This window comes from Etheostoma cragini, chromosome 12 (assembly GCF_013103735.1).
Source record: "Etheostoma cragini isolate CJK2018 chromosome 12, CSU_Ecrag_1.0, whole genome shotgun sequence".
Classification (NCBI taxonomy): Eukaryota; Metazoa; Chordata; class Actinopteri; order Perciformes; family Percidae; genus Etheostoma; species Etheostoma cragini.
The window spans coordinates 23,865,647-23,890,522 of record NC_048418.1 but is presented as its reverse complement, the minus strand read 5'-3'; the positions used below and the strand labels follow the sequence as shown (position 1 = coordinate 23,890,522).

General features: G+C 40.9%; 2 protein-coding genes across 3 annotated transcripts in view; one reads left to right on the top strand and one right to left on the bottom strand.

Annotated features, from left to right (window-relative positions):
* Nucleotides 1–3,069: 3,069 nt before the first annotated feature.
* Nucleotides 3,070–9,168, bottom strand: map2k2b (mitogen-activated protein kinase kinase 2b). Of its 2 annotated transcripts, XM_034888348.1 has the most exons (12): nt 8,261–9,168; nt 7,430–7,640; nt 7,147–7,293; nt 6,758–6,835; nt 6,411–6,462; nt 6,009–6,133; nt 5,509–5,722; nt 5,002–5,054; nt 4,848–4,909; nt 4,679–4,724; nt 4,338–4,465; nt 3,070–4,261 (listed from the first exon to the last, which is right to left on the bottom strand). In XM_034888348.1, exons 1-11 carry the CDS (start codon nt 8,353–8,355, stop codon nt 4,355–4,357), a joined length of 1,194 nt encoding a protein of 397 aa, XP_034744239.1. In that variant the 5' UTR covers nt 8,356–9,168; the 3' UTR covers nt 3,070–4,261; nt 4,338–4,354. The 2 variants fall into 2 exon arrangements, with proteins under 2 accessions (XP_034744239.1, XP_034744238.1); XM_034888347.1 differs by having other exon boundaries at nt 3,070–4,465.
* A 14,198-nt stretch (nt 9,169–23,366) lies between these two features.
* onecut3b (one cut homeobox 3b) overlaps nt 23,367–24,876 on the top strand; it is a 14,620-nt gene continuing 13,110 nt past the window's right edge. The window contains exon 1 of the mRNA XM_034888748.1: nt 23,367–24,455. Coding sequence (XP_034744639.1) covers nt 23,375–24,455 — 1,081 coding nt within the window. The 5' untranslated portion in view covers nt 23,367–23,374. The remainder of the gene's footprint in view (nt 24,456–24,876) is intronic.

Here is a 24,876-nt window from a genome sequence, read left to right as displayed (position 1 = left end):
GACGACCAAGCATATTTTACCATCATCCTTTAGGGCAGTCTCATTATGCCTACGGGTTGCTTGCGTTTTAATTTTGTTCTCAAGCAGTGGCTGCGCTATAAAAAATGTTGGTGTTTGTGTATGTATGTGTGTGTCAAAGAGAGATGAAGTCCACCATGCTCAGTAATGCTAAACATGGATTAACATAACATAGGAAAGTTTCTCCATAGGTGGAGAACCTGGTTGTCTAAATCCATGGCCATGAACATTATGTTATGGTGTGACCTTGCTACGAATAAATCCCACAATGGACCAAATATTTACTATGAACAATCTTGCAACATTAACTATTATGTATTCGCAATACCTTTTTAATGCCATGTAGTTTTATTTATAAGGGAAAAAACATATGTAGGCTACTAGTTATATGTAATGAATTGGGCCTACATTCCTGAAAAGTATTTATAGCCATTATTACTTATAGCAATCTATATTAATATATCAATACATATTCACAATATGTCAAATAGTTTTAGTTTAGGCATAGGGAGGAACAAAAACGTTGGCAGTTGTGCAACATGTGCGAATGAATTGTGGGTTTTTTTTGACTAGAGGAGAGAAAGAAAGTTGCAGAAAAAAAGTATAGCTCCTTTGGCAAGCTGTAATCAAAAGGGGTTTGCATGAGCCAGCATCAAACAAAAATGGCCTGGTTGCTGTTTTCGCATACGTTTTACCATGGTGGCAATGTAAACAAGGCTGCAGTTAATGTCGGCGTTTGTTTTCAGACTTTCTCAAGAAAACCTCAACTGGTTTAAGGGGAAACAACCGAAATAACATCTGTGCTGGCCTTTACGAGAAAACTCAGCCATCCACTTTGTGGTTCACAAACACGCACACACACTCGGCATGCTTTGCACACATGCAACTCAAGCAAACACATGTATGTCATTAACAGTGGGACAAAAGACTGGTTACCAACCCATTATTCTTTTAGAATTAAACACATGTATACAGTATATTTTACTTAGCAATGACAGCCAATGCATGCTTAGACTTGCATTGTTATAGACGGATGCAGTTAAATGAGGAAAAAGGAAAAACTCAGCTCTTTATTTTTTCCAACAGGGTAAGGAGTATCCAGTCAGTGTGAGCAGATCAACCTCATTATGACAAAACTGGTTTCATGTCATAGATGCACTTGAAAGGCTCCTACGGTACACCTGGGGAAAGATGGTGCATGTCTTTGCCATGGAAGTGATAATATCACAGCTCTACACAACACATCAAACAATCTTTGGTTTGTTGCCTTTTTTTAAAAGTAGGGCGAACTGCATGGAGGCAAAACAACATCAAGGTTGCACGAAAAGGCGCAATGTTTAAAAAAAAAGACAGAAGAAGCTATATTTAGAGTGGAACTCCATTTTCCTAGCCCCCCCAAGTGTGTACCCTACTCTCCACCCACGCTTTCCTGGGTTCTTCTACACAAGTACCATATAGTTTGCAAATGGGTTACCCCCATGCAGCCACCCACGCATCAGGTACAGTATGAAAACCTGGGGCATCCTGTTATGACTTCTGGTTTCCTGTTTCCTGTAAAAAAAATACAGCCCCCTCTCTCTCTCTCTCTCATGCAAACACACTCATGTACTTCCCTACCACCCATTTCAAATATTTTAGTTTGAATGTTTGTATTTATGATCCTGACTCAAGTATTTGGAAACATAAGCATCATACTGATACGGTGGCATGCTCTCTCTTTTTAGATTATTCCCAACAAGACTCTAATAGCCTGGTTCGTCTAAGTTGCATTGTTTTGGTGAGTATTCAGCCCTGGGAAACATACAAAGCTGCTGCATTGTGGGGAAAGTCATTGTGCTATAAGGTGACAACAGCAGCTGCTTCGCCCCATTCTTCACATTTTATTTGTTTTTATGCCTTGTGTACATATCCTCGTTTCACATGCTAGGGACGAAGATGTACAAGTGTCAAGGGACCACTGAAACAGCAATAACAGCGGTCTGCTCATGTGTAAACTGTAGGCGCCCTTTTGCCAGAAATATAAAAAATAACAGTGTTTGTGACACACAACATGCTGTCGCTGCACACCCCCCGCCACGATACCTGAGCATCTCTCTCAACAGGGGTCAGCCACATCACTCTTAATGAGCAGACATGTCTCTTCCTTCCTGTGGCGGCTCTAGCCTTCCATGCTGAATGTTCAGTGACAGTGTACATGGTTAATTGTCCTGGCACAAAGTCCTAGCCCTGTTTTCCACTCTTGTATGCCGTGGCTTCTGTTGGTGCTCAAACAGAGCTCAAATACTGCTTTAGTGCATTTTTCATGTGCGATTCTTTTTAGTTGTTGCTTTATCAGTTCTGGGTAGGGATTGTCATCTTTTTTTTATATTTGATTCAAGCCGAAATGTCCAGTTTTTCTTCTGTTCGGTAGGGCCTTTTCACTCTTCACTCTTTTTCTAATTCTTTTGCAAGAAAAAGCACAATAGCATCCTGTTTTTTTCCTCGTTTACGGCTCATCATCCCCTCCCCCTTTCTTGCAGATTTGAATTCATTAGCAATCAAAGAGCCACTGACAAACGCCCAATCTTAATTACCCTCTCATTTGCATATTTGCATATTAATGACTGCAGACTTTGCTGTTTTTCTGCTGCAGTGGTCCCCCCGCTCCCACGAACACTGCTCAGACTTAAGCCATCATCTTTCTCTGAGCTCAAGGCCGCACATGTTCGGTCTGAAGCTGACAGACATTCAAGGAAAGCCATTTCGTTATCACTCCAGACATGAACCAAACAGATGAATCATTGTGCTTCTGTAGTTTAAATGGAGGACTAATGTAATTCAGCAGGGCTTTCCTGCTCCTGTTTCAGTCACTATAAGCATGAGTTAACTAGACCGCCGCAATGTACAGCACGTACAATACACCCTACACACGGTAAGTATATTTTTGATATTTCTGTTGGTAGCATACTTCTGTCATTGTACCAGAAGTCCTCAGTGCATTGTATCCAAGTCCCCCTTCTGGTGAAATGAGCGTAAAACAGTGAAGTGATAGTCCAGCAAATCAAGACGTCATTACAATAGATACTATTTATTGACAATTCTGACTTTATAAAGACAAAGCTTTTGATGATTTTACAATAAAAAACATCTATATCTTTTAACCGTGACGTAAAGGGGGAAGTACACAAATCGAACAAAAACAAAGGAGCGGAATGCCCTAATCCTGCCGCAACACAGGATGCACTTCAATGGCAAATCCACGTCCTGTTGTTTACATCACACCGAATACAAAGAAACAACCTTTATTTTCTGCTAAGAGTGCCCAGCGAGTTGCGATGCAGCTTGTTCAAGAGATGAAAGCAGTCTTGTTACAGCAGGTACCATCCAGGGATGAATCACTAGTATTTTCAAAGGCAGCCTCCGCCCCAGTGTAGCTAATCTGAAGCTAATGGAACCACAACAAACTGAGGTCGCTGCTTTCATATAACAACCCCCAACATACAAAGAAGCAGAAGGTGCATTTAAGGTTGCAACTCTTTTTGGTTTTGACATGAGTCATGCCAAAATCTTTTAAACATGGTGCATCACCTCAAAATTTGTAGAAATCAGTCCCATCACTAAATGCAAAAAACATCCTAGAGTCAATCATCTCTTGCTAACACAGACACACATAACCCAACCCGTTTAGTAATATAAACATATTCTCACATCTCTAAATGTTTTTGCATAACACAAGGGGGGGGAAATCATATATGTGTCTGCCTGTACACATTGTCACGTTCATAATTCAGCTCTTTGTTCATTGAGCGACTGGGTGCGGCCTGCCGGCGTCAGGGCTTAAAGCTCAACTGAAACAGAGCTGGTCTATCAGTCTGGGGGCGAGGCCGAGGGAGAGAGACCGCCTGGACAGTTCAGCTTCTCCTGAATTCATTGACAGATGTCCGTCTCTCCTTGAATGTTGAGTTTGTCAACGTGTATTCAACGAACACCAAAATGACTGTTACAGAGTGACGAGGACAGAAGAGCGAGCCGGTCCAGCTGAGAGGGCGGCAGCAGGTGAGCTGGCCGACCCGGCCGACACCAGCAGCAGGTACGCCGCACTCACCCGATCTCCCGGTCGGACGGTCATTGAACAAACAAAGAGTTGGATCATGAACGTGGCAACATTTGGAATAACTGACATACTCGTGCTGTAGATACAGAATCTTTGTTGGCTTAAATGTCCGTAGAGTTCACTTCATGGATTGAGACTTCAGAGGTTCGCCTGCGGGAGGACGTGGCAGTAAAGGTGGGCGTAAAGTTGTAGGCAGCAGCTTCTCCATGTTTGTACAGGTACATACTGTGTGCGGGAGTGGGTTTAGTCTGCAGTGCACGTGGGAGTGCTAGGCTGCTTCAGTCCCATGGTTTTACAAAGCCAGCCAGCGAAGTCTACCTCCTCCACCTCAGACCTCTTGATAAACATGTGGTTCTGCAACAAAACAAGCAATCAATACAATTAAGATCCTACACAAAACTCCGTCATATAACGGAACTAAGTTTTCCGTTATGTGACCCCAGTGGCAGTTTGGCTAAGGTTTTTCTCCTAGTCTAGTCTTTGTAATTTAGACCTTCAACCTGTCAGATATTACACATGTGGGAGCTTAAATTCAAAATCAAGCCCTAGTCTACTGAGTACACTTACCATCAACATTTTCAAGTCAGCCCTGTCTGCCGGATTTTTGATGAGACTGAAAATGACAGTAAAGAGGAATGTTTCAGGGAACTCTGGCTTAATCCACGAAGAAGAAGAAAAACATGTGTTTTTGAAAAGGACAACTAAACAATGTATTCAGGCTAAATTTTTGTCTCACCACTTAGTCACAAAGTCCTGGAAATCAGAGGTGAAGACACCATGTGGTAGTTTAGGAGGGGGCTGAAATGTAGAAGACAGTTGAATTGGCATCTGATCAAAACCCCTGATTGTATCACCATACTTTATTGAATCAGTCGGTAATACATTCTTACCTCATTCACTATGTAGTCTAGGAGCTCAAAGATGGCCATTGCAGGACCATGACCTGAAAAAGAATTGAGGTAAAGTGTGTTCAATATACAACATTTCAATCAAGAATGTTACGTGAAAACAAACTAATTCTATTGACCTAAATTGTCCAGAAGAGTAGCAACAAAAATCCGGACTACCCTACTGGTTACACACATGGGTGATTTATCTTATTTTGCCATTTATTAGATTCCAATTGCAAGTATAATGTTTTCCAACAACAGGAACTAATAAATCAAAAACTGAAATGCAGATAGTCCCTGAAACAGCAGCAAGGTGAGAACTAAGGAAACTATTTACACTGAACTCTCCCTTGTGGCATTCAGCTATCGCAGACTGGCCAGGTTAGTATACCTTAGTGCGCAATTTACTCGGGTTGCATTATTTCTAATGCTACCTGAATGCAAAGTTACCCATTGCAGTTTTAAATAGCCATCTAACAAAAGTCTTCAATTGTGTGTATTGCTCACTGCTGACAGGTCTACCCGGTGGCCTAGGTCTGGGTGAAGTGCTGAGCATCTCTCCTTCCCCACCACCCAAGATGGGACGTCCAAATATGGCCTCCAGTTCTTTAGCATCCGGAGGAGGGATGGGGAAGCGTCCGATTGACAGCTCCACAAGGGACAGCCCCATACTCCACACATCTGACTGCACGGAATAGTGGGTCCCCTGCAATCTCTCAGGCTGCACAGCAAACATAAAAAAACACACATTAACAAAATATCAACAAAAAAATGAGTTGTTGCTTAATGTTCAAGCGTTAAATAAATCTCAAATCAAATGGCTAATTGTTTATTTTTAGATTGAGGCCCTGGTTGAAGTTAGGTTAATAATGTTTAATCGGACATAAGTGATATACACAATACAATAAAGGATGGAAACATTTCATTTGAAGGTAACTGATCACAGTAATGTGGAAGTACTAAACTGGGTTGATCTTTGAGGCATAATTCAGACAGGACCAACATACCGACATATAGGATCGGGTCCCAACAAAGGAGTTGGCCATAGAGTCTATGAGCTGGCCGCTTACACCGAAGTCACACAACTTGATCTCCCCGCGAGAGTTCACCAGTATGTTTGAAGGCTTCACGTCTGAGGGGAAAAAAAGGTATGAGAAAGACTTTACCTGACTGGAACTTTATAACAGAATGTAGTGTAAAGGGTATAATCTTTACCAACCATTGTATGGACTACAACCCTAATATTAACATAAAGGCTAACATTTAAATTTATATTATCCTTGGCATGTGACCATGTGAATGAACAGAATAACACACATTTTAACAATATACACTTCATTTTGCTGTTGTGCTTATGTCTTACAGATGAAATGAATTAATTAGTTATTAACCCTATGATAAAACACTACCTCTATGCATGATTTGGTGTTTTTCTCTTAGGTACGCAAGGCCTCTCAAAACCTGTTTCAAAAAGGGGAGTCACACAAGTCAATAATTACACTTAATGTGTAAACAACAAGTAGAAACAAGCATGAAACCCATCAAATTACTTTATTTTTCATGAGGAACTTCAATTGTGCAGGGGACAATGTTAATCAATCCGCTATCCCCGAAGGGAACAGGTAGGGCCCAAGGCCTTGTTGAAATTGTTTTTATCTAAACAGAAAAATTTAAAGTAACTTTTTTTTTTTTTTACATAGATGCCAACAATGTAATATCACATATTATAATATACAGAAGATAACCATACACTTACAGCAATGCTGACTTTGCCCAGAATCTCTTCCGGGATTCTCTTAGCTTCCTTCAGCACCTGGTCCAGAGATCCACCATCCTGCACAATAAAAGGGAGACAACAAAGACCACAACAGATTTTGATACAGATCACTAAAAGCACGCCCCATCTTTCCCATTATTGTATTTTGCATGGACATTTACTGAACAAGTTACAATCCAACCACAGCAAAAAAAAAATAGATCAAAAATAAACACGGGACTGACATATTTCAACCGAGAAAGGCACTGGGGGTCTAGTATTTTTTTTCCCCTTTTTATTAAATGTCACAATCCTTGAAATTAATAGATCAATATAGAAATAGCCTTAAATACATTAACGAGCACAGTCACATCCCCTTATTCTCTCACCATGTGTTCCATGCAAATGCTGATCTCTCCATCGCTGTAAAATGCTCCATAGAAGCCCACAATGTAGGGAGAGTTACACTCATGGAGCACCTGGAGTTCACGGATGATCTGGTTTCTGATAGCAGCTTTGATTTCAAGATGAATGAGCTAAACAAAAAAGAATTGTTATATTGAGTGTGTTTTACGGTAAGCCCACTTGAAACAAAATCAAAAATATTTGACCACCTGGTTCAGTTTGATCATATTCATAATCATCGATGTAATAGTGTAATTTGGAGCTCACCTTTCTGGCCATGATTATTCCTGAAGATTTGTGGCATTCCTTAGTGACAACTCCTCCATTGCCTGCACCCAGCTCACAGACCCGATGAAAGTCATCATCTCTCAACTCGCCCACCTTGGCCTTCTGGCTAAGGAAAGCTTCCAATCTTTTCTTCTGCTGTTCATCCAGGTCCAACTCTTCCAGTATTCTTTTAAGTGCCTCTAAATTGGCCCTGCGACAAACGAGACAGAACAGGAATAAAAGCACATTTTGGGGCAAAACAAATGATGAAATGTAACATATTAAGTTCATAAGCTATATTAATGTTGGACAGTTGTCCCAAAAGTGGGATGCGGGATCCAGAGGGGTTCCCAGCAAAAAGACAAATACCTTATTTTCACTATAACTCCAACCATAGGTTACACAATTACATAATGTATGACTGTTTTGGGCACAGGATTCATACGCTTAATGTAATAAAACATCTAAAAAAATAAAACTCCGATGTGATGGGGTACCCTGGGACAAAATGTTATCAAATACACAGGTACATAGTCTAATTTTGTCTCAGTTAAGGAGTCCTTGACATGGAAAAGTTTGTGAACCAGTGTATGGATGCTTTGCACAGCAGATATTTTGACTTGTAATAGTAGGAAAAGAACATGCTGAAATTGATAAAGATTGCTAAAGAAATCATGTGTCCCAGTAAGCTATTGGAGTGAGTCAGCATGCACAACACCAGGGCCTCAACTAAGTGGAATGCAGCCACCATTAATGGTTTTGAACACACCTGTGCTTTTCCTATATGACACGTCAACATGTCTACCGTGAAAAAAAGGTCTATTAACTTACTCAGATGTAACATCAGTGTTGATGGAGGTCGATAGTCCATCGCCAGCAGGAGCAATATTTAAGGGGCCTGGCACTGGTCTCTTTTTGGGAGCCATGCTCACTTGTGGACACCCCAACTGTGACACTTTTCTCAGGGCTACAAATGATACGTTACTAATGTTAGCTAACCGTCTTTCTCCGTAGCTAGAGCTTACTGACCGGAAAATAACTGCTAATGATGTTACTTTTGACCAGCCTACAGTTTGACTTCCTGAACAAACGTTTAGTTAAACAACATATGTAACGTTATTTATTTTGTAAACGCTATCTGGACTAACTACGGGCGTTTCCCGTCAGATATTAGAGGGAAAGTTAACCAAAGTAAATGTGACCTAATTTAACGTTTTTAGGTTCGGCTTGTTACACGGGATAGCCCCCCGACTCTACCTTACCAAGCTAGATAACCTCTCTGATTCACATCGAGCAAATTATTAAAACAAAAACAAAAAACTGACGTACTATTGGAGCTACCGTTAGCTAACCTTACACTAACGTTGGCTAAATTGACTTAAGTAACGTTACAACATAAAGGCAAACGTTATTTTCAAAACCAGAGACATTAACGTTACTGGCATCACTTCACGTTAGCTAACTTCATCTACTAGCTAGCTAGCTAACGTTAGTTAACGCTAGCTGTTGCGTATGATAGTAACGTTGCTATATTTACTTTACAAACGCTGTGCCAGTGCCGTGTCCCCACCCAGTTAACAGTTAAGTTAGACACATTGTGCTGTACTGTCGGCTAGTTTATCCTAGTCCATTCTCTCCGCTAACAGGTGTGTGCGGTCGCTGTCCAGTATATAGCTAGATGGGCGGATGATACCAAAGCTTGGTTCACTCCTGTGAAGATGAATAGAACGCAAATTTGCGTTTCCTAGGATGAAGACGGCATGTCCCGCCCTACTCTGCTTTATTTTGCCTCTGATTGGCTTACCCTGGTATTTGTTATTGCTTACCCTTATGATAACCAATCGCACTCCTCGTGCCTGAACCTACCCAATCCAACCAATGAAGCAACGAGTACTAGCCAATTACAGTCAGAGTAGGGCGGGTCTTGCCTTCGCCGTCCATTGAATGATATATTTTTCTTCCGCCATCCAAGAAAACGTGGACCATTTAAACCTTTTCTTTACTGTCTATTCTGATTTTAGCAGATCTGATTTAGGATATACCCACATACAAGAGGATAGAGATACTTATATTTTCTCCGACTTCCACATACCCAAGCCGTGTAATAAATCTCGCGATATTTCAGTTAAATTTGCTGTTAGGCACCACCACCCCTAGCATTTCACCCCTTCCTACTGATCTGTGCATTTTTAATGTAAACTGTCGCATCCGACTCATCTAGAACGGTGCCATGGCTTTATTATAGCCTTTAACATCCATGTGGTGCACGCGGTCATGGCAGAGACATAATGATCAACAACAAGTGCTGTTGTACTAGAATAACAACAGCTGTTTAATGCTGTTTTTTGTGTACAACACATACTGTATATGTAATCATATTAACGGTCTCTGGTATAACAGCACAGTATTAACTAAAATAAAACTGTCAACATAGGATCACAGGATTATATTGCAGTATCTAATGCACTTTCACGTCAATGCATTTACAAATTTAGAATGAATCAAATTACCAAGACCAGTGCATGACACTCAGTGGCCCTGTGACCTTTGGGACTTTCTTTTGGGCCTAGATCCCTTGGAAGTTGCCTGCTTTGACCAGCTGGTAATCCATGTTTATGATAAGACAAACTGTGGCACAAGAATCAGTTGCATAACCATGTCTGAACACCTTGAAAGAATACTGATCTGCCCTTGTTTATGAAATATTGTGTACCCTCTCCAGCTGAGCCCACAGAATGGTCACAAGATGACATATTTAAAGTTCAAGACCATTATATTTGACTTCAAAACATTCAATGCCGGCCAACAATCCTGCAACGTATTAAACATTATACCCATCTTAAATACCATCAGTTGTGACATAAGTACTACATACAGTATAGTATATGCAGTAGGCTACTGCTGCATTGTGCAACCGTGTGTTCAAAACCTTAAAGTTAGTTTTTTCCTCAATAGCCACAGGAAATACTTCCTACCACAGGCAATAAAAATCTTTAACACATCATCACTGGGTACTAGAAAAGACTTTTAGACACTACAATACTGCACTATACTATATGTTATACTTTCTGATACTGCAACCTGCACAATTGGTTTATATACATTTTAGCATGTTATTTAATGCATGTTGTTTTCCCATCCTGTATACATTCAAACATTTGTTCTTATATTTTATCCCTATTACTATTATTATTTCCTGTATACTGTATGTGTGTATATTTTATTCTAGTATTTCATTCATAGTTATATTCTGTGTTGTGTTGACTGATGTACGTGTGCTGCTGTAACACCATCATTTCTCATTTTATTGGGATCAATATCTATCTCTCTATCTATCTATCTATGTATCTATCTATCTATCTATCTATCTATCTATCTATCTATCTATCTATCTATCTATCTATCTATCTATCTATCTATCTATCTATCTATCTATCTATCTATCTATCTATCCTTAGCCTTTGTTTGAGAAAATATAATCCAGCCACAAATATTTCCAGATGACATAAATTCAACTGCTTTATCTCATTCTGTACTGCGTGAAGACCCGAGAAGCTCAGATGTTCTCTCTAATAAATAACAATGTCAGCCCAACACATCAGAAAACAGAAATACTATTTACTTTGCTTTTATCTGTGATCACTCCACTCCTGTTGTATGATTTCCTTTCAGCAGAGGACGCTGTCGCCTCCATCACCTTATATCTCACATTATGGCCCCGTAGCAGCTGTTTTTGTAAAAATAGGCTAACGATTGTGTCATAACCACGCGGTTTACTGTCGCAAAGTAGAGAAATTACTGTAGTCAGGAGAAGCTCGCAGGCAATCAGGGGGACTTGGAGGCATAAAGTCAAAGGAGAAGCCCATAGAGAGTCCCTGAACGCATCAGAACAAAATGAATTGGAAATACTTTGGTATGTGACAAGTGAATTCATATGAAGTATTCTACTATGAATTCATAATAGATTTCTCTTGGCACAGCTACCTGAAGACTTTCAGACATGTTGCCCACGTCACATCTATGTCATCAAGCTCAGTTGGAGGCTGTGCAGTCCTCTCAGCCATCATCGGAAAAATGACTTCACTGGTCTCTGTCGAATGGTGTAGCTTTGTCTATTTCTTTCGCTGTCTATGGCTGTTTCCTTTGGACACAAGCAGCTTTGAGACACAAAGAGAAACAGAGATAGATCACACAGATCTGCAATCTTAGCACGAGCAGTGGCCATTTGAGCGTTAGAGGGCAACTTTTTGAGGGGACTCAACTCACTCGAAAGTGGTCCCCACGGACAAGCTGGTCTACATGTAACGTTTTCTTTTCCATTATCGAATCCCTTCAAATTTCCTCTTTAGATTACCATTTCCATTGTGTTCTATTTGAGCCTTACTGTCTATACACATTTCAATTGTGCTTGTTTTTGTGTAATCATTTTATAATTTTAGATGCACCTACATACATTCCGACATATATTTTATTGGCAATCTATCTACCTAATATGAGATCATCTCTTATATTCGCATCCTATTCCTTTATGTGTTGTCAATTTCAACTGCTTGAGCTTATTACTCTTATCAACATTTGACTTATTGATACATGAACTGCTAAAAAGCAGTGAACGTTAAAGAACTGCAGCTCCAGACCTGCTCTCGATGCAATAATAGCTGTTATAAAGTTATGAAAAGTCCTATTTATGTCACACTATTTTATGGTCTTTATTTGATAATTAATCTTTATTTTTGTCATATCATTAATCACACAGTCACGCACTCAATGACCCTCTGATGGGTTTGGCCTGCCTGATGAGATCAAGAAGTGTGTCTGGCAGAAACATGGTAATAATAGCAGCCATGATGCTGATTGTGCCAAAAACAAGGTATGGCAGGATGTTGCTGTATACACATGCAAACAGAATATAAGGCATTTGAATTAGAATTGCCACTGATCTGTTTATATCCATGGGTCACAGTCACAGGCCATGGTCATTGGATGGAGAATGGAGCCGTTGCAGATGTTATTTGCACCTGTGCTTTTACAACTGTGACAGGCCAAAATGTCTGCTGTGAATTAAGAGTAACTTAACCCTCATGTCGTCCTTGGGTCAAATTGACCCATTTTCAGATCATTTTATTTTGGGCGATTGAAATAAGCCCTGAAAATCTCAACATTAAAAATATCAAAAAACTTGCAAAAAAGCAATGATGATGTTGAAAAAAGCAACCGGGAAGACAACACAAGGGTTAACTTTTCACACACACAGGTGTATTGAGTAACACGATGAATTGCTGCATTGCCATCATTGATATCATTAGCTCCACTTGACAGACCTTTCGCAGGAAATTGAGCAAACACGTCAAGCAAATGCAAACTGTAGGGAGAGCTTTTCCTCTTTTGAGTGTAAATATTACGTTATTAATTTTCCCCAGTGTTGTCTCTCATTGACAAAAATAAAATCCAATTTGAAATTAATTGGTGGGTTAAAGAGGGCTATGACAGGGAATGATACTAACTGATGTTTTCCTTTAAGTAAAGTAAGATCACTCTGAGTTTTCAACCGTTCTGTTGGTCTAAGTACTTAGGTTTCAATAGAGTACACAAATACAACAGAAAGAACAAAGAAGTACTCACCCATGTGGATCACATAGGTGATGGTGCACCTGTAACATAATATGTACTGTATATCTGAGAAAAATGGTATTATTAGACCAGTATTAAATATATAGGTTATCTATCTAGACTATTTTTTGTTCAAAGGACTTTACGTTTCATATCTTCAATTTGTATTTTTATGCATTTTATGTATCAGAACTTTAATATATTTTGATGTTCTGTTGTGACAATAAAACAAATTATTATCATATTGTTTTACTGGGGACTCAAAAATAACTACGAATAACTAATGTTGGGGAAATCTGGTTATCTTTTGTAATGCCTTTTAGGATCTTTTTTATTTTTATATATATATCAGCTGATAGATCAGAATATTGGATTTTTAAACAACCAAATATGTGTATCGCATCGGCCTTAAAAATCCATTATCGGTCGGTCTCTATTTGAGACACAACACAACAAGGAATTTAAATCTTTGCTCTGACATTTTTTAGCCAACATTCATCAGACTTACCACCATGTTGGAATAAATAGGAAGCCAGGGATGGCAGTGGCAACCAGCATCCTCCAGCCTCGTATGAAGTAGACAGAGAAAGGTAACAAGGCGTATCCAACGCCATACCATGCCGTGGCCTAGCAGAGAAAAGCTCATTCTGACTGTCTGACTCAGCAACTCCCACTCTGACCAAGATAGGATCAGATGCATGGCAACGTACACAAATTGTGAACATTGCCTGCAGCCATTATGTAGTTATTGCTTCCTTCAACGGCCCGAGCACAAGGCGATGACCTTACACAGCTTTCCTTGTGGGAAAACTACAATTAAACACATTGTCACAGAAAGATTTGGGAGAAAAGATAGAGGCAGGGATTCTTTTGAGACCGATAGAAGTGCATGTGTTGTCTCACCCAATATGAGTGATGTAATATGATGATTGGCCAAGGCCTCTCGAACAGTTGAGGATACAGAACATGATCCAACTGGTAGAGGTGGCCTGAATCAAAGGAGATGGGTAGGAAAAGTAGTAACTGTTATTTTACATTGAATTGAAGTAGAACTCAACCGATCCGAGTTAACGAGACTAGAGACTCGTGAGTTAATTTAAAGACGCGGGTGAAAGATCTGAGTGAAGATCTGAGTGAGTCACAACTCAAACAGGTTTAGTTCAAAGACTTTCCTCCAAAGTGCTGTGGAGATAAGTCTTACAATGTAACCACACTGTGCAGTCTCAGGAAGCTGTGTCCCTCTTGGGACGAATTCAGTTAACAACATGAATATGCACAAAATTAAATAAATGGGGTTCTTATGTAACATTATACGTATGAAAACTATGCAAAGATGCATAATGAAATCATATGTGAAATCTAAGGGACTTGTACAGAAGCAGCGCTCACTGTCAAGCTTTTTTCTTTTAACAATGTTAAGCAGAACAGAGAAAAAATATGTGAGAATAAATTCATATTTTCTTATTTTGGAATATTGCCTACCAGTACCACACAGAGAACCCACTACAGCTGTTGTGTGTACAACCACCACAAGATGGTGCAACAAAGCTTGAAATAGTTTTCTGCCCAGCTATTTGTTGGTGTGTGTGTCTGTGTGTGTGTGTGTGTGTGTGTGTGACGATTCTGAAACTTGACATAAGTACAAATCAGTACCACAATTTAAAAAATTGCTATACTTTAACAGTCCAGCATTTGCTGTAAAAGAGCAAATGTACTTCCATTATCCCCAGTTATTCTGCAGAAAACTGGCTTCTGTGACTTACATTAAATACATTGTGATATTGTGAATATGGATGCAGTGTTGTATGAATTAATTAAAAATATGAATCTCCAAAGGGACAACTATGGCTATGAGAGACATACAGAAGCGTAAAATACAATATTTCCCTTTTGAAGTAAAGTAAAAGTGCAATGTAGCCTTAAATGGGAACACTCAAGTAGAGTACAAGTACCAGTCACATACTGTTAGTGCAGTAGAGGAGTAAATAAAGAAAGGCATAAATGAATGCATAAATAAAATAAAATACTGTTTTATTTGCTAAACGGATAAACAAAGAACTGACCTTTGGTCATGTTAAGAACATTTCTCAAACTTTGGAGTCAATATCTTGATTTTTTTGGCGTGGAAAGTTGCCTTAACTTCAAACCTCAAATCATTAATCAAATTAATAAAGCACTTTTCAAAAATGGACTGAATTTGATCGCTTATGTTAGAAGCAGTTTGCATGAAATCATATTGGGACACATGCGGGACACATGTGTCCAGCTGTCAGTGAATGCATCTTACAGTAAATAACCAGAGCGACATCACATCCCGGCTCGGTCCATCAACACTGACCCCTCTCCTCCGAAATGCCACACCTTGCCATTTTTCGGCCAGTGCCGTTACCATAGCAACACCTCTCCGGCCAGCGTGCGGCAGTGCCCTCTGACCCCTGGAGAGGAGACCTTTGGCCTGAGGCTCATCAAACGGGGTCAGGGGGTCAGCTCTTGCTGGAGGACAGTAAAAGCTCTTCACTGATTGGCTATCATTCGCCCTTTCCATACCCTCATCTATGTAATTGGCGTATTGACCAACTGGCTCTTTGCACATTGTTAGCAGCTTATCCAGTTTACATAGGATATGTGGAAGGTGCTGATATTTACAGTGTGTGCCTGGTTCTTTTTATTGTAAAAGGTGTGTTTGCCTCGTCTTCTTGCTTCCAGCTCTAATGCTTTCTGAGTCATATAGGAAGTAGGGACTTTTGAGATTCTGACTTTCTGAAGCCTGTGGACGCAGCCCCAGAAAGCTAGCTAAGTAAGCTGCTGCAGGATGGATGAAAAGGGAAACCCCTCCATCCGTCGGGCCTAGCCTCATCCCAGCCCTCTTCTTCTCCCCTCGCTCCTGATGATCTATGCCTCCCAGGCCCATCACTTGTCAATATCTCTACATTCATTTGAAAGACTGCGGGCCGCACACCCAGTGTGGCCGCGCGGACACTGGGTGTGGAGGAAGGGCTCTCTGAGCGTGTAGAGGGAGGCATGGAGGGGGAGTATTGGCACACAGGAGACAAGGACATGAGAAGGAGAGAGCCAGGCAGAGGAGAAACCAGAGGAAAAATGTAAGCAGGGTAAAGGATGGGATAGCCGAGCGTGGGTGAGAAAGCGAGGAGGCGCTTGTGTTTTGCCCATTAACCATTCTTATTCCCGGCTTCTCTCAAATATCAAAAGCCCTCTCCATTTGTCCAAATGAGCCCTGAAGTCAGCTAATGATAATGACTGTTTAAGAGCTGAGACCCAATGCAAGGAGAATCCATCATTCCCTGCCATCAAATCTCCAAAGCCCCTGCAAAGAGAAAGTGGAGACTCATGAAAGAAATTTTTCTTCCGATGGAGGAAGCTATGGGTTATGCACTGAAGTCTGACTCCAGTTCTGGTGCTTTAACCCCACCTGACTTCTGATTTATATGGGAGCTGAAACAATTAAAATGATGGATTGTTCAATAACCATCCTCTCCTTTATTACTCTGACATTGGTCCTTTGGGCTCTGTGGTATTTTCAAGGACCGAAGTGACCCTTCACCTTTCACCCCTCAACTCTGACCCCACCCGGCATAGTCCAGATTACACCAGGGAGCACAAAACCTTGTTACATCATGACCTCGTTCTCGGTGACACAAAAGAGAACCGCACCGAAAATATATATGCGCAGTGTCATCTTTCCGTGTTAACTTTGTCAGTTCATTTTTGTTTCAATACATTTTCCCTCAATATTCATTCATCAGATTCTAATAACTGCCCTTCCTGGCTGTGAGGATTGGACGGTTAATGTATTGGCCATGTTTATCATCCGATTAATGTCAGAAGATATCATCTTGCTGTTTTAATACTCCGAACAGACGACAAGTTCTTGAATGCAACACTTTTTTTCTTTTTTTTGCAGCTCAAAATTAGCAAAAAAAGTAAATGGAGATCGGCAACTTGGTTTCTTTTCTGCTTTTGTTTTCCTTCAACTTTGTCACCCGTTTCTAATAGACTTATTGCAGAACATTTAAAAAGGCTTGGGGGTGAGTATTGAGTGAGACTTGCTTCAGTGAATATTTCGGCCTAGAGGAATTCTTTCTTTGAAGTAATGGTCTGCTAAGTAACTTCACTGCAATGAGCTCAATAGTTCCTCCACACTACTTACAGAAATGATTTTTCTTTTGCAGCCGGAGTTGAAAAATCATCCGTACCGTGGTCATTTGAAAGTGAGAAATATTTGCAACAGTCAGGAAATGCCCCAGTGTATGCATGTGTGTGTGAGCGTGGTTGCGTGTTGGGTTGTTGTATGTGCGTGTGTGTGTGTGGCTTTCCAGATTTTCCAGCTCTCCTGTAATCTAATGGGTTATTTGTCATCTGCAGAGTAAAGGATTTTCAAAAGTCAAGCCATGCAGGACCGACTCCCTTCCTATACTTTCTCTCACCCTCTTCCCCCCCCCCCTCTCTTTCCCACTACCCACCTGACACTCGCAATGGGAGATCGATAGCTTATTGATCAACTCTCTCTATCGCCAACCCACCAGACTAATCACCTTAACACCAGCCCAACTCTCTCTCTCTCTCTCTCTTCCTTTCTCTCTCCTCTTCTTCTTCCCTGTTGCTCTATTTTTCCATCCCTCACTCTGTTGCTCTGTCAAACTCAGAGTAAACGCTACATTGTTTAACGCATTTAGAGCTTGAAGCCAGCTTGATAAGCATTTCCCCCCTTTTATGTAGACACACAGACACACACACGCGCGGTTAAATTCTCTCAATATGAAATGCTCTTTATCCATCTCTGATGTCTCTCACTCCGTCTCTCCTTCGCTCCCTGCCTCCATCTCCCTCTGTCTGTCTTTGTTCCAGGGGCAAAATCGATGCGAGTGTATGAAAGCAGCATATTTCTCTGCCTCTTGCTGGAGCCGGAGGGAAAGAGACACGAAGAAGCTGGTTTAAAGTACATCTGTATATTTCTACTTGTCTTTGGAATTGGGGGGGGGGGGTCAGCCTTGTAAAGGCTTACAGTCAGCCTTTTAAGCATTGGAAGCTTGGAACAAAAAACTCATATTTTCATGGCCAAATTAGAAAAGCTAAGCTAGATGATAGAGAACATTTGTCTTGATTTGCCATTACATGAATGTATATTTATTTATACAACGCAAAAGTCTCATAGGGCATAACAATCTCCACAACATACAACATTGACTTCAGATCAGGAAGCACTACACATAAACTACAAAACACATTAAAAGAACCCTTTTCCATCTGTTGAATTAATCACCAAAAATAGCTTTAAAGAAACATTTGTTTTCAAAATCTCTTGAATTTCCCAGTTGAAGATCCACATGTTTTTGTTTTGTTTTTTAGAAATTTGGGGCTGGTTTCCATCCGCGGGCATGCCAATGATGTCCGATGCATCCCTTTTGGGTACATGCAGCGTCGGGTCCTCCAGTGGTCTAGATGACTACTAATCTGTTGCTTTGCCGCTGTATGTTGAAGATAAGACTTTCCATTATATAAGACTCAAACTGCACCGACTGATATGACAAAAAGCGGATAATCCCTGGAGGAGAAGCCAGGTGACCTTTGGATCCAAAATGGTTGAAGATGACGTAGCGAGGTTGAAAGGACAAGTGTGGGTGACTATCCTGGAATTTGGGATCCGATCCATTTAGAAATCATAATCTACTTTACTAGATTTAATTGCGAAAGGAAGGTAAAGAGATCATTCAAATATTGATATTGTCAAATATATTACCACGGCCTTTACTTAGAGAGTCAACTGCAGAGACAATATGGCTGTGCGATACCAAGACAAACACCAAACACACACACACACACACACACACACACACCTCACAGGACAATTGATTTACTATTGTGATTTCTGTCTCAATACATCTCTCCTTCTGTTACTTAGCAACCGGTGGCCTAAGAGGATATGGATGCCGGAGAAGTTGTACATTTTCACTTGATAAAGAGATATGATTAATAAAAATGTCATTAAATGTCACCACCAACACGGAAACACAGTCTTTTGGATCATGAACTGGGTCTAAATTCTTGCAGAAGTCCACGCCTGTCCAGACAGAATCAATGACAAGAATATCATAATTTGGTATTTGCGATATCATGCCAATTGAGCGAGTGGATACAGTTGTTGAGTTGTTTTAATCAATAGGATTTTTCCCGTTGTTAACATAACATGATAAATCATATAGCTTTTGTCCTGATAAATGTGAATGTTGTACATAAATGTAACCATTGTTATGGCCTATTAGCAACACAAATTGTATTATTCCATAATCTCAGACTCTGTTGAGATGTTATGTTTTTCATATCTTCTATGATATTGTTTGACTTCCTTTTTGCTCTGATATATTAGATACAATACATATACCTGCTTCAACAGAAGAGGTGGAGAAAATAACCCGACTGCAGCAATCTCAATGTCCAAACAAGTCAGATAAATCTGTAATATATTAATTATTTATCTGGTTTTATACACAACACTCCAAATTGAATTGCTTTTTTTTCATGTAAAAGACTTCCAATAGGTTGAATTATCTGTTATTTAAACACAAACTGTCTCATGTGCTATAATGACTCTGTGAGCCTTTTAGAAAAAGTAGACTTTAGCATTTTTTTCCATTTACACAGAAATAATCTTATATATCCAATATCTAGGACGTTCAGATAAAATGAATGACAAAAAGAAATGTAACAGACATCTTTCAGCTTTAAAGGACAGAAGATGTGCAGATTACATAAAGAGACCAACAGATTATTGAGGAAGAATACCACAAATCCTGTTTTTATTTTTTTTTTAATTAATATATTTTCTGACTTATATACAAAAGCAACATGTCTGTGGTAGCTCCAGGATATTTTTTATACTTCTCTATTCCTTAGTTCATTTTCCCAATAGAAACCAAGCATGTGAAAAATCTTCCAAGCTGACATGTAGGGCCTGTTACAATATTATTAATTTTATTTCATTTTATTGTATTTATTTTGAACTTTTTTTAAATTTAATTTTTGTAATTTAATTTTTAAAATGTTTGCATTTCGAAATATCTTAGGCTTAGTCAATCAACTCAAAATGAGTGGTCATTCTTGGTGGTGAAACATGCATTTAATCCCATGTGTTAGGTCAGACAGCAGATAAGCAGATCCTGTATGTGCACGGTATGTATGTCCTGTGTGTGTATGTGTATGTGTTTGTGTATGTATATGTGTGTGTGTCTGTGTATGTGCACGGAAAAAAGCTGCAGTGTCCTCTAATGACGCACGCACTGCACTTCAGCCCATTTTGACGCCTTAGAGGAACATGTGTGAGTGTGGACTGTTATAGTTATAGTTATAGTTTTACTCAGTCACTCTAAAATGAACACGTGATGAATGTGATACACTAAAGAAACGGCCAAGTCATTCAGATGTCATTAAGATCAAAGCCAATAAATACCTTAGGCCTACATCAAATATGCATTGATATATTGCTTTCATTGCACTCGAGTCTCACAAAGTCAAATCCACATCTTATGTTCAATCTGTATTTCACACTCAGCCTACACACACGCGTGTTGTCGTCGTTGGGAAACCCATAATAGTACAAGAGCACATATATGTGTTAAGACCCAAAAAGACGGACACCGACGATGAATAAAACGATTTTTCGATCAAATAATTAACAAGAAGGTTTTGCATTGATGATCGAAAAGGGAAAGTACAGGCCCACGCGGGCAACATCATTATTATCATCATACCTTTTGCTCAGTGAGATGATAACAGTGTGTATTCCTGGTGCCAGTCAGCCATGTGCAACAGGACAGCGCAGCGAAACATATGTTGTTTAGGAAGCAACGGCGAACGATATTCAAGTGATCGATGATCAATACATCAAACGATATGGTCGATATCGGAGCAGTAGCCTATGATATTATGAATAACAGTTAGTATGGGTGGACCTCTCCGGTTTAATTTAAATGTTATGCTAGAAGTATTTTAGACCACGTGCTCTTACAAATATACTGTAAATAGGCAAGTTTGTGGTTAAAAGATCAAATAAAAAAAGTGCCTTAATAATAACCGTCGGCTCAGTTTTGACCTTTTAGGATTATTTTGGGCCTGTAGCCCACACAGAGCAAAATACATTCGCTCACACAAGTGTGTGTGTGTGTGTGTGTGTGTGTGTGTGTGTGTGTATGTGTGTGTGTGTCGGGTCAGTAAATACTATGTTCTTTAATGCTTAAAAATGATGACGCCTTACATTTTTTAGTTGGCTTTAAAATAATTTTTTTAGAGCCTTTGGCTGCAAGATCCAAAATGAAAGATTATTTTGAGTTTCTAAATGAATTTAAAGTTTCCTTTGTAAAAACAAAATAAAAATAAAAAATCTTCATTTAGTACTTTAGCTGTCACGGTTGCAGTTAAAGCCAGAATCTCCCTTTCTTTCTGTGAAGATCATGTTCTGTTATATAATATTTCATAAACAGTATCAATAACTACAGGCCTATCTATTCAACATATCTTTCTTTTCGATATGTAATTTCTTAATTTGTCCCATGCAGCAAATTAAATCACTGAGAGCAATAAATAAAATCTATAAAGAATATAATGACAAAGAGACTATTGACTGCCTCTCAAATTCCCTTACTAAACTGCTCTCTCTCTCTCTCTCTCACACACACACACACACACACACACACACACACACACACACACACACACACACACACACACACACACACACACACAGATTAACCGGACAGCACCTGTATTAAAGAGGCGGATGGTACCGGCTCCTCGCGCTGAATGGCTGTTTTTAATTTTTTAATTTTTTAAAATTTATTTATGTAAGTTAATAAGAGAAATTAGACATTTAACACTCCCTGACCAGTTGACTGTCTGCAAAACATCTGTAAGTCTCTAAACTATGTTCAATACAAGACACAACATGAAACATGGGCTTTCATTATCTATGATTATTTTTATTATAAGGCCTGTTATTATTTGGAATATCATCTAAGCTATATTCTGAAATTGCATTGATAAAAAGTTATTTTTGTCGTTGCGTTACACTTCATATTTTGGGATCCAAATCATTGATTTGACATCAATTCACAAATGAAGAAGATATGTGTTATAATTTTTCTCTTATGTGCCAAATAGCAGAAGTGCGCTTTGCTTTGCACCTTTGCAATTTTCACACAGCATATATAATTAAAACGATATGATTGGACAGTTGTATTCTAAGCGGATCATTCACCTATTTGGATGATTCTGGATTTCTTATCCATTGGAACTACTAGAACTGTTGTAAATGATGTGGTCTAGTGCGGTCTAGACCTTCTCTATCTGTAAAGTGTCTCGAGAGAACTCTATTTATGAATTGATATTTTACGTAAAATGTGTTTCAATTGAATAATCCCACACCAATCTTCATGTCATGGACTTGGTGAACTTCGCTCCATCCAAACCAAAGAGCTGTTCTCTTATTGGTCTGCAAGCAGCGTTGGGGTCCTAACTCACTTTGTGACCTCCTTCACTCCTTCCCCCCCCCCCCCCCACGTCATTAATCTCTGTCAATCAATACTTCGATCCGGTTTATCACTAAGCACATGAATGCAAAACCATACAGTCCGTGGGAAAACAAAGTTTAGTTGTAAGGAACTCCTGTTTCCACAAACTGATACTACTGTATTATTTTACCATGTTCCACATGTCAGGCCATCAACTGTCTACGTGTCATGTGTGTATAGAGAGCTACACGTGCACAGACGAGCATTACATGCACGAGCCTATATAAAATAGCCCACAAATTGTCAAAACTAACTTATGTATAAGCATTTTAAAGAGAGAGACATGGTGAGAGACATTGTGTTTTACCCGGGCGCGCATTCATCCCAGTGGGGAAGACCTTTAAGAAAGCGCTGCTCGTACCCGCCCCACGTTTTAAATACATAGATGCGCGCACCCATCTCTGTGACACGCGGCTCAGCCTGCTCTTAGTGGAAGCGCTGTTGGACCAGAGATGAGATATAGCCCCGGAGAGCTCCCATCCACATGAATGCGTAAAGCGCTCCGACGCAGCCCAGACGCTCGGTTGTGCGCCTTGCTCAAAACATCGCAACTTATCTGCGCCACACTGGACTGATTGGAGAGTTTTTATCAATGGATTGGCCATCAAACGGTTTGGCAATTTTACCAGGAGGGCTTAGGGGGTAAGAGAGAGAACGCCTCCCTGAGTGAGCGTGAGAGAAGGAGCGTGAGGGAGAGTCAAACAGGGGTAGAGGGTGGGGAGGGTGGGACAGGAGAACACATATCTTTCCAGCTATGGAGCTCACCATGGAGAACCTTCACAGCGTCTCCTCGCACTCCCAGGTGGGAGACCTCATGAGCTCTCCGCACGCGCGGCCGTCGCTGTCCCCCAGCTCCGCTTCCCGGAATCTGGTCTCACACGGTCCCGGAGCGCGGACAGCCATGGTCTCCGGCATGGCCTCGCTTCTTGACAGCTCCGGCGGGGACTACCGGACGGACCCGTCTGCGCTGTCCGGACACCTGCACCCGTCCATCAGCATGTGCGAGACCGGGATGAGCCTTAGTAACACATACACCACGCTGACCCCTCTGCAGCATCTACCTCCGATATCCACCGTCTCGGATAAGTTTTCCCACCCGCACACTCACCACCACGCTGCTGCCCATCAACGACTCTCCGCCGGGAACGTCAGCGGCAGCTTCACGCTGATGCGGGACGACCACCGGGGGCTCGCCTCCATGGGCAATCTGTACAGTCACTACCCCAAAGAGATGTCCGTGTCCGGCATGGGCCACGGCTCGCTGTCCCCGCTGTCCAGCGGTCTGGGTTCTTTGCACAACTCCCAGCAGCCGCTGTCAGCCTACGGTCCAAGCGCACACCTCTCCACCGACGCCAAGATGCTGTCTCCGGTGTCCGGGTTTGAGTCCCACGCCTCCATGCTGTCCCGAAGTGACCAAGAGCACCTGGCCAGAAGTTTAGGGGGTCACGGCCACGGTATGATCTCCAACCTCAACGGCATGCACCACCACCCGCACAGTCACCTCCACTCCCAGGCGAACGGCGCGGTCATGCTGGGGGGCCGTGAGAGGCACGGCCACGGAGCCGCGCAGGGAGTAGCAGGGTCCGGCATGCAAACGGAGGAAATCAACACAAAGGAAGTGGCTCAGCGGATAACGGCCGAGTTGAAACGGTACTCCATTCCGCAGGCCATATTCGCCCAGAGGATCTTGAGCCGATCGCAGGGAACCCTGTCAGACCTGCTACGGAACCCCAAACCCTGGAGTAAGCTCAAGTCAGGCCGGGAGACCTTCAGGAGGATGTGGAAGTGGCTGCAGGAGCCCGAGTTTCAACGGATGTCTGCTCTACGGCTGGCCGGTAAGATCCTGTTCTTTCAGTAGGATTATTTTACATTTTACAAAAACGGTAGTAAGTAGTCTAACAGCCCGGTCCTCTTACACAGTTATTTCCCCAAATTAGTAACCCACAAAAACTTGCGGAGACCTGAAAGCTTCAGCACCACGGACAGTTCAACTGGCTGAAACCAAGCGTGCAGGGGCGTCTTCACCACTTAAACCAACTTCCTAAAACTTAAACATACACATATCTATATATTGTTTAAAAAAAAATAGTGAAGTCTTATTGTAGAGCTCTGTAAAACAAAGATGCCATTGATTGTTTTGGGCGTGCGCATTGGCGTTTTTACGCGGGTAGACTAAATCTGCAGGTCTATATTTTTGATCGGCACATGGAAAATCGCCATCGATTCACAACAAAGCTCGAAATAGTTGCCCTCCCC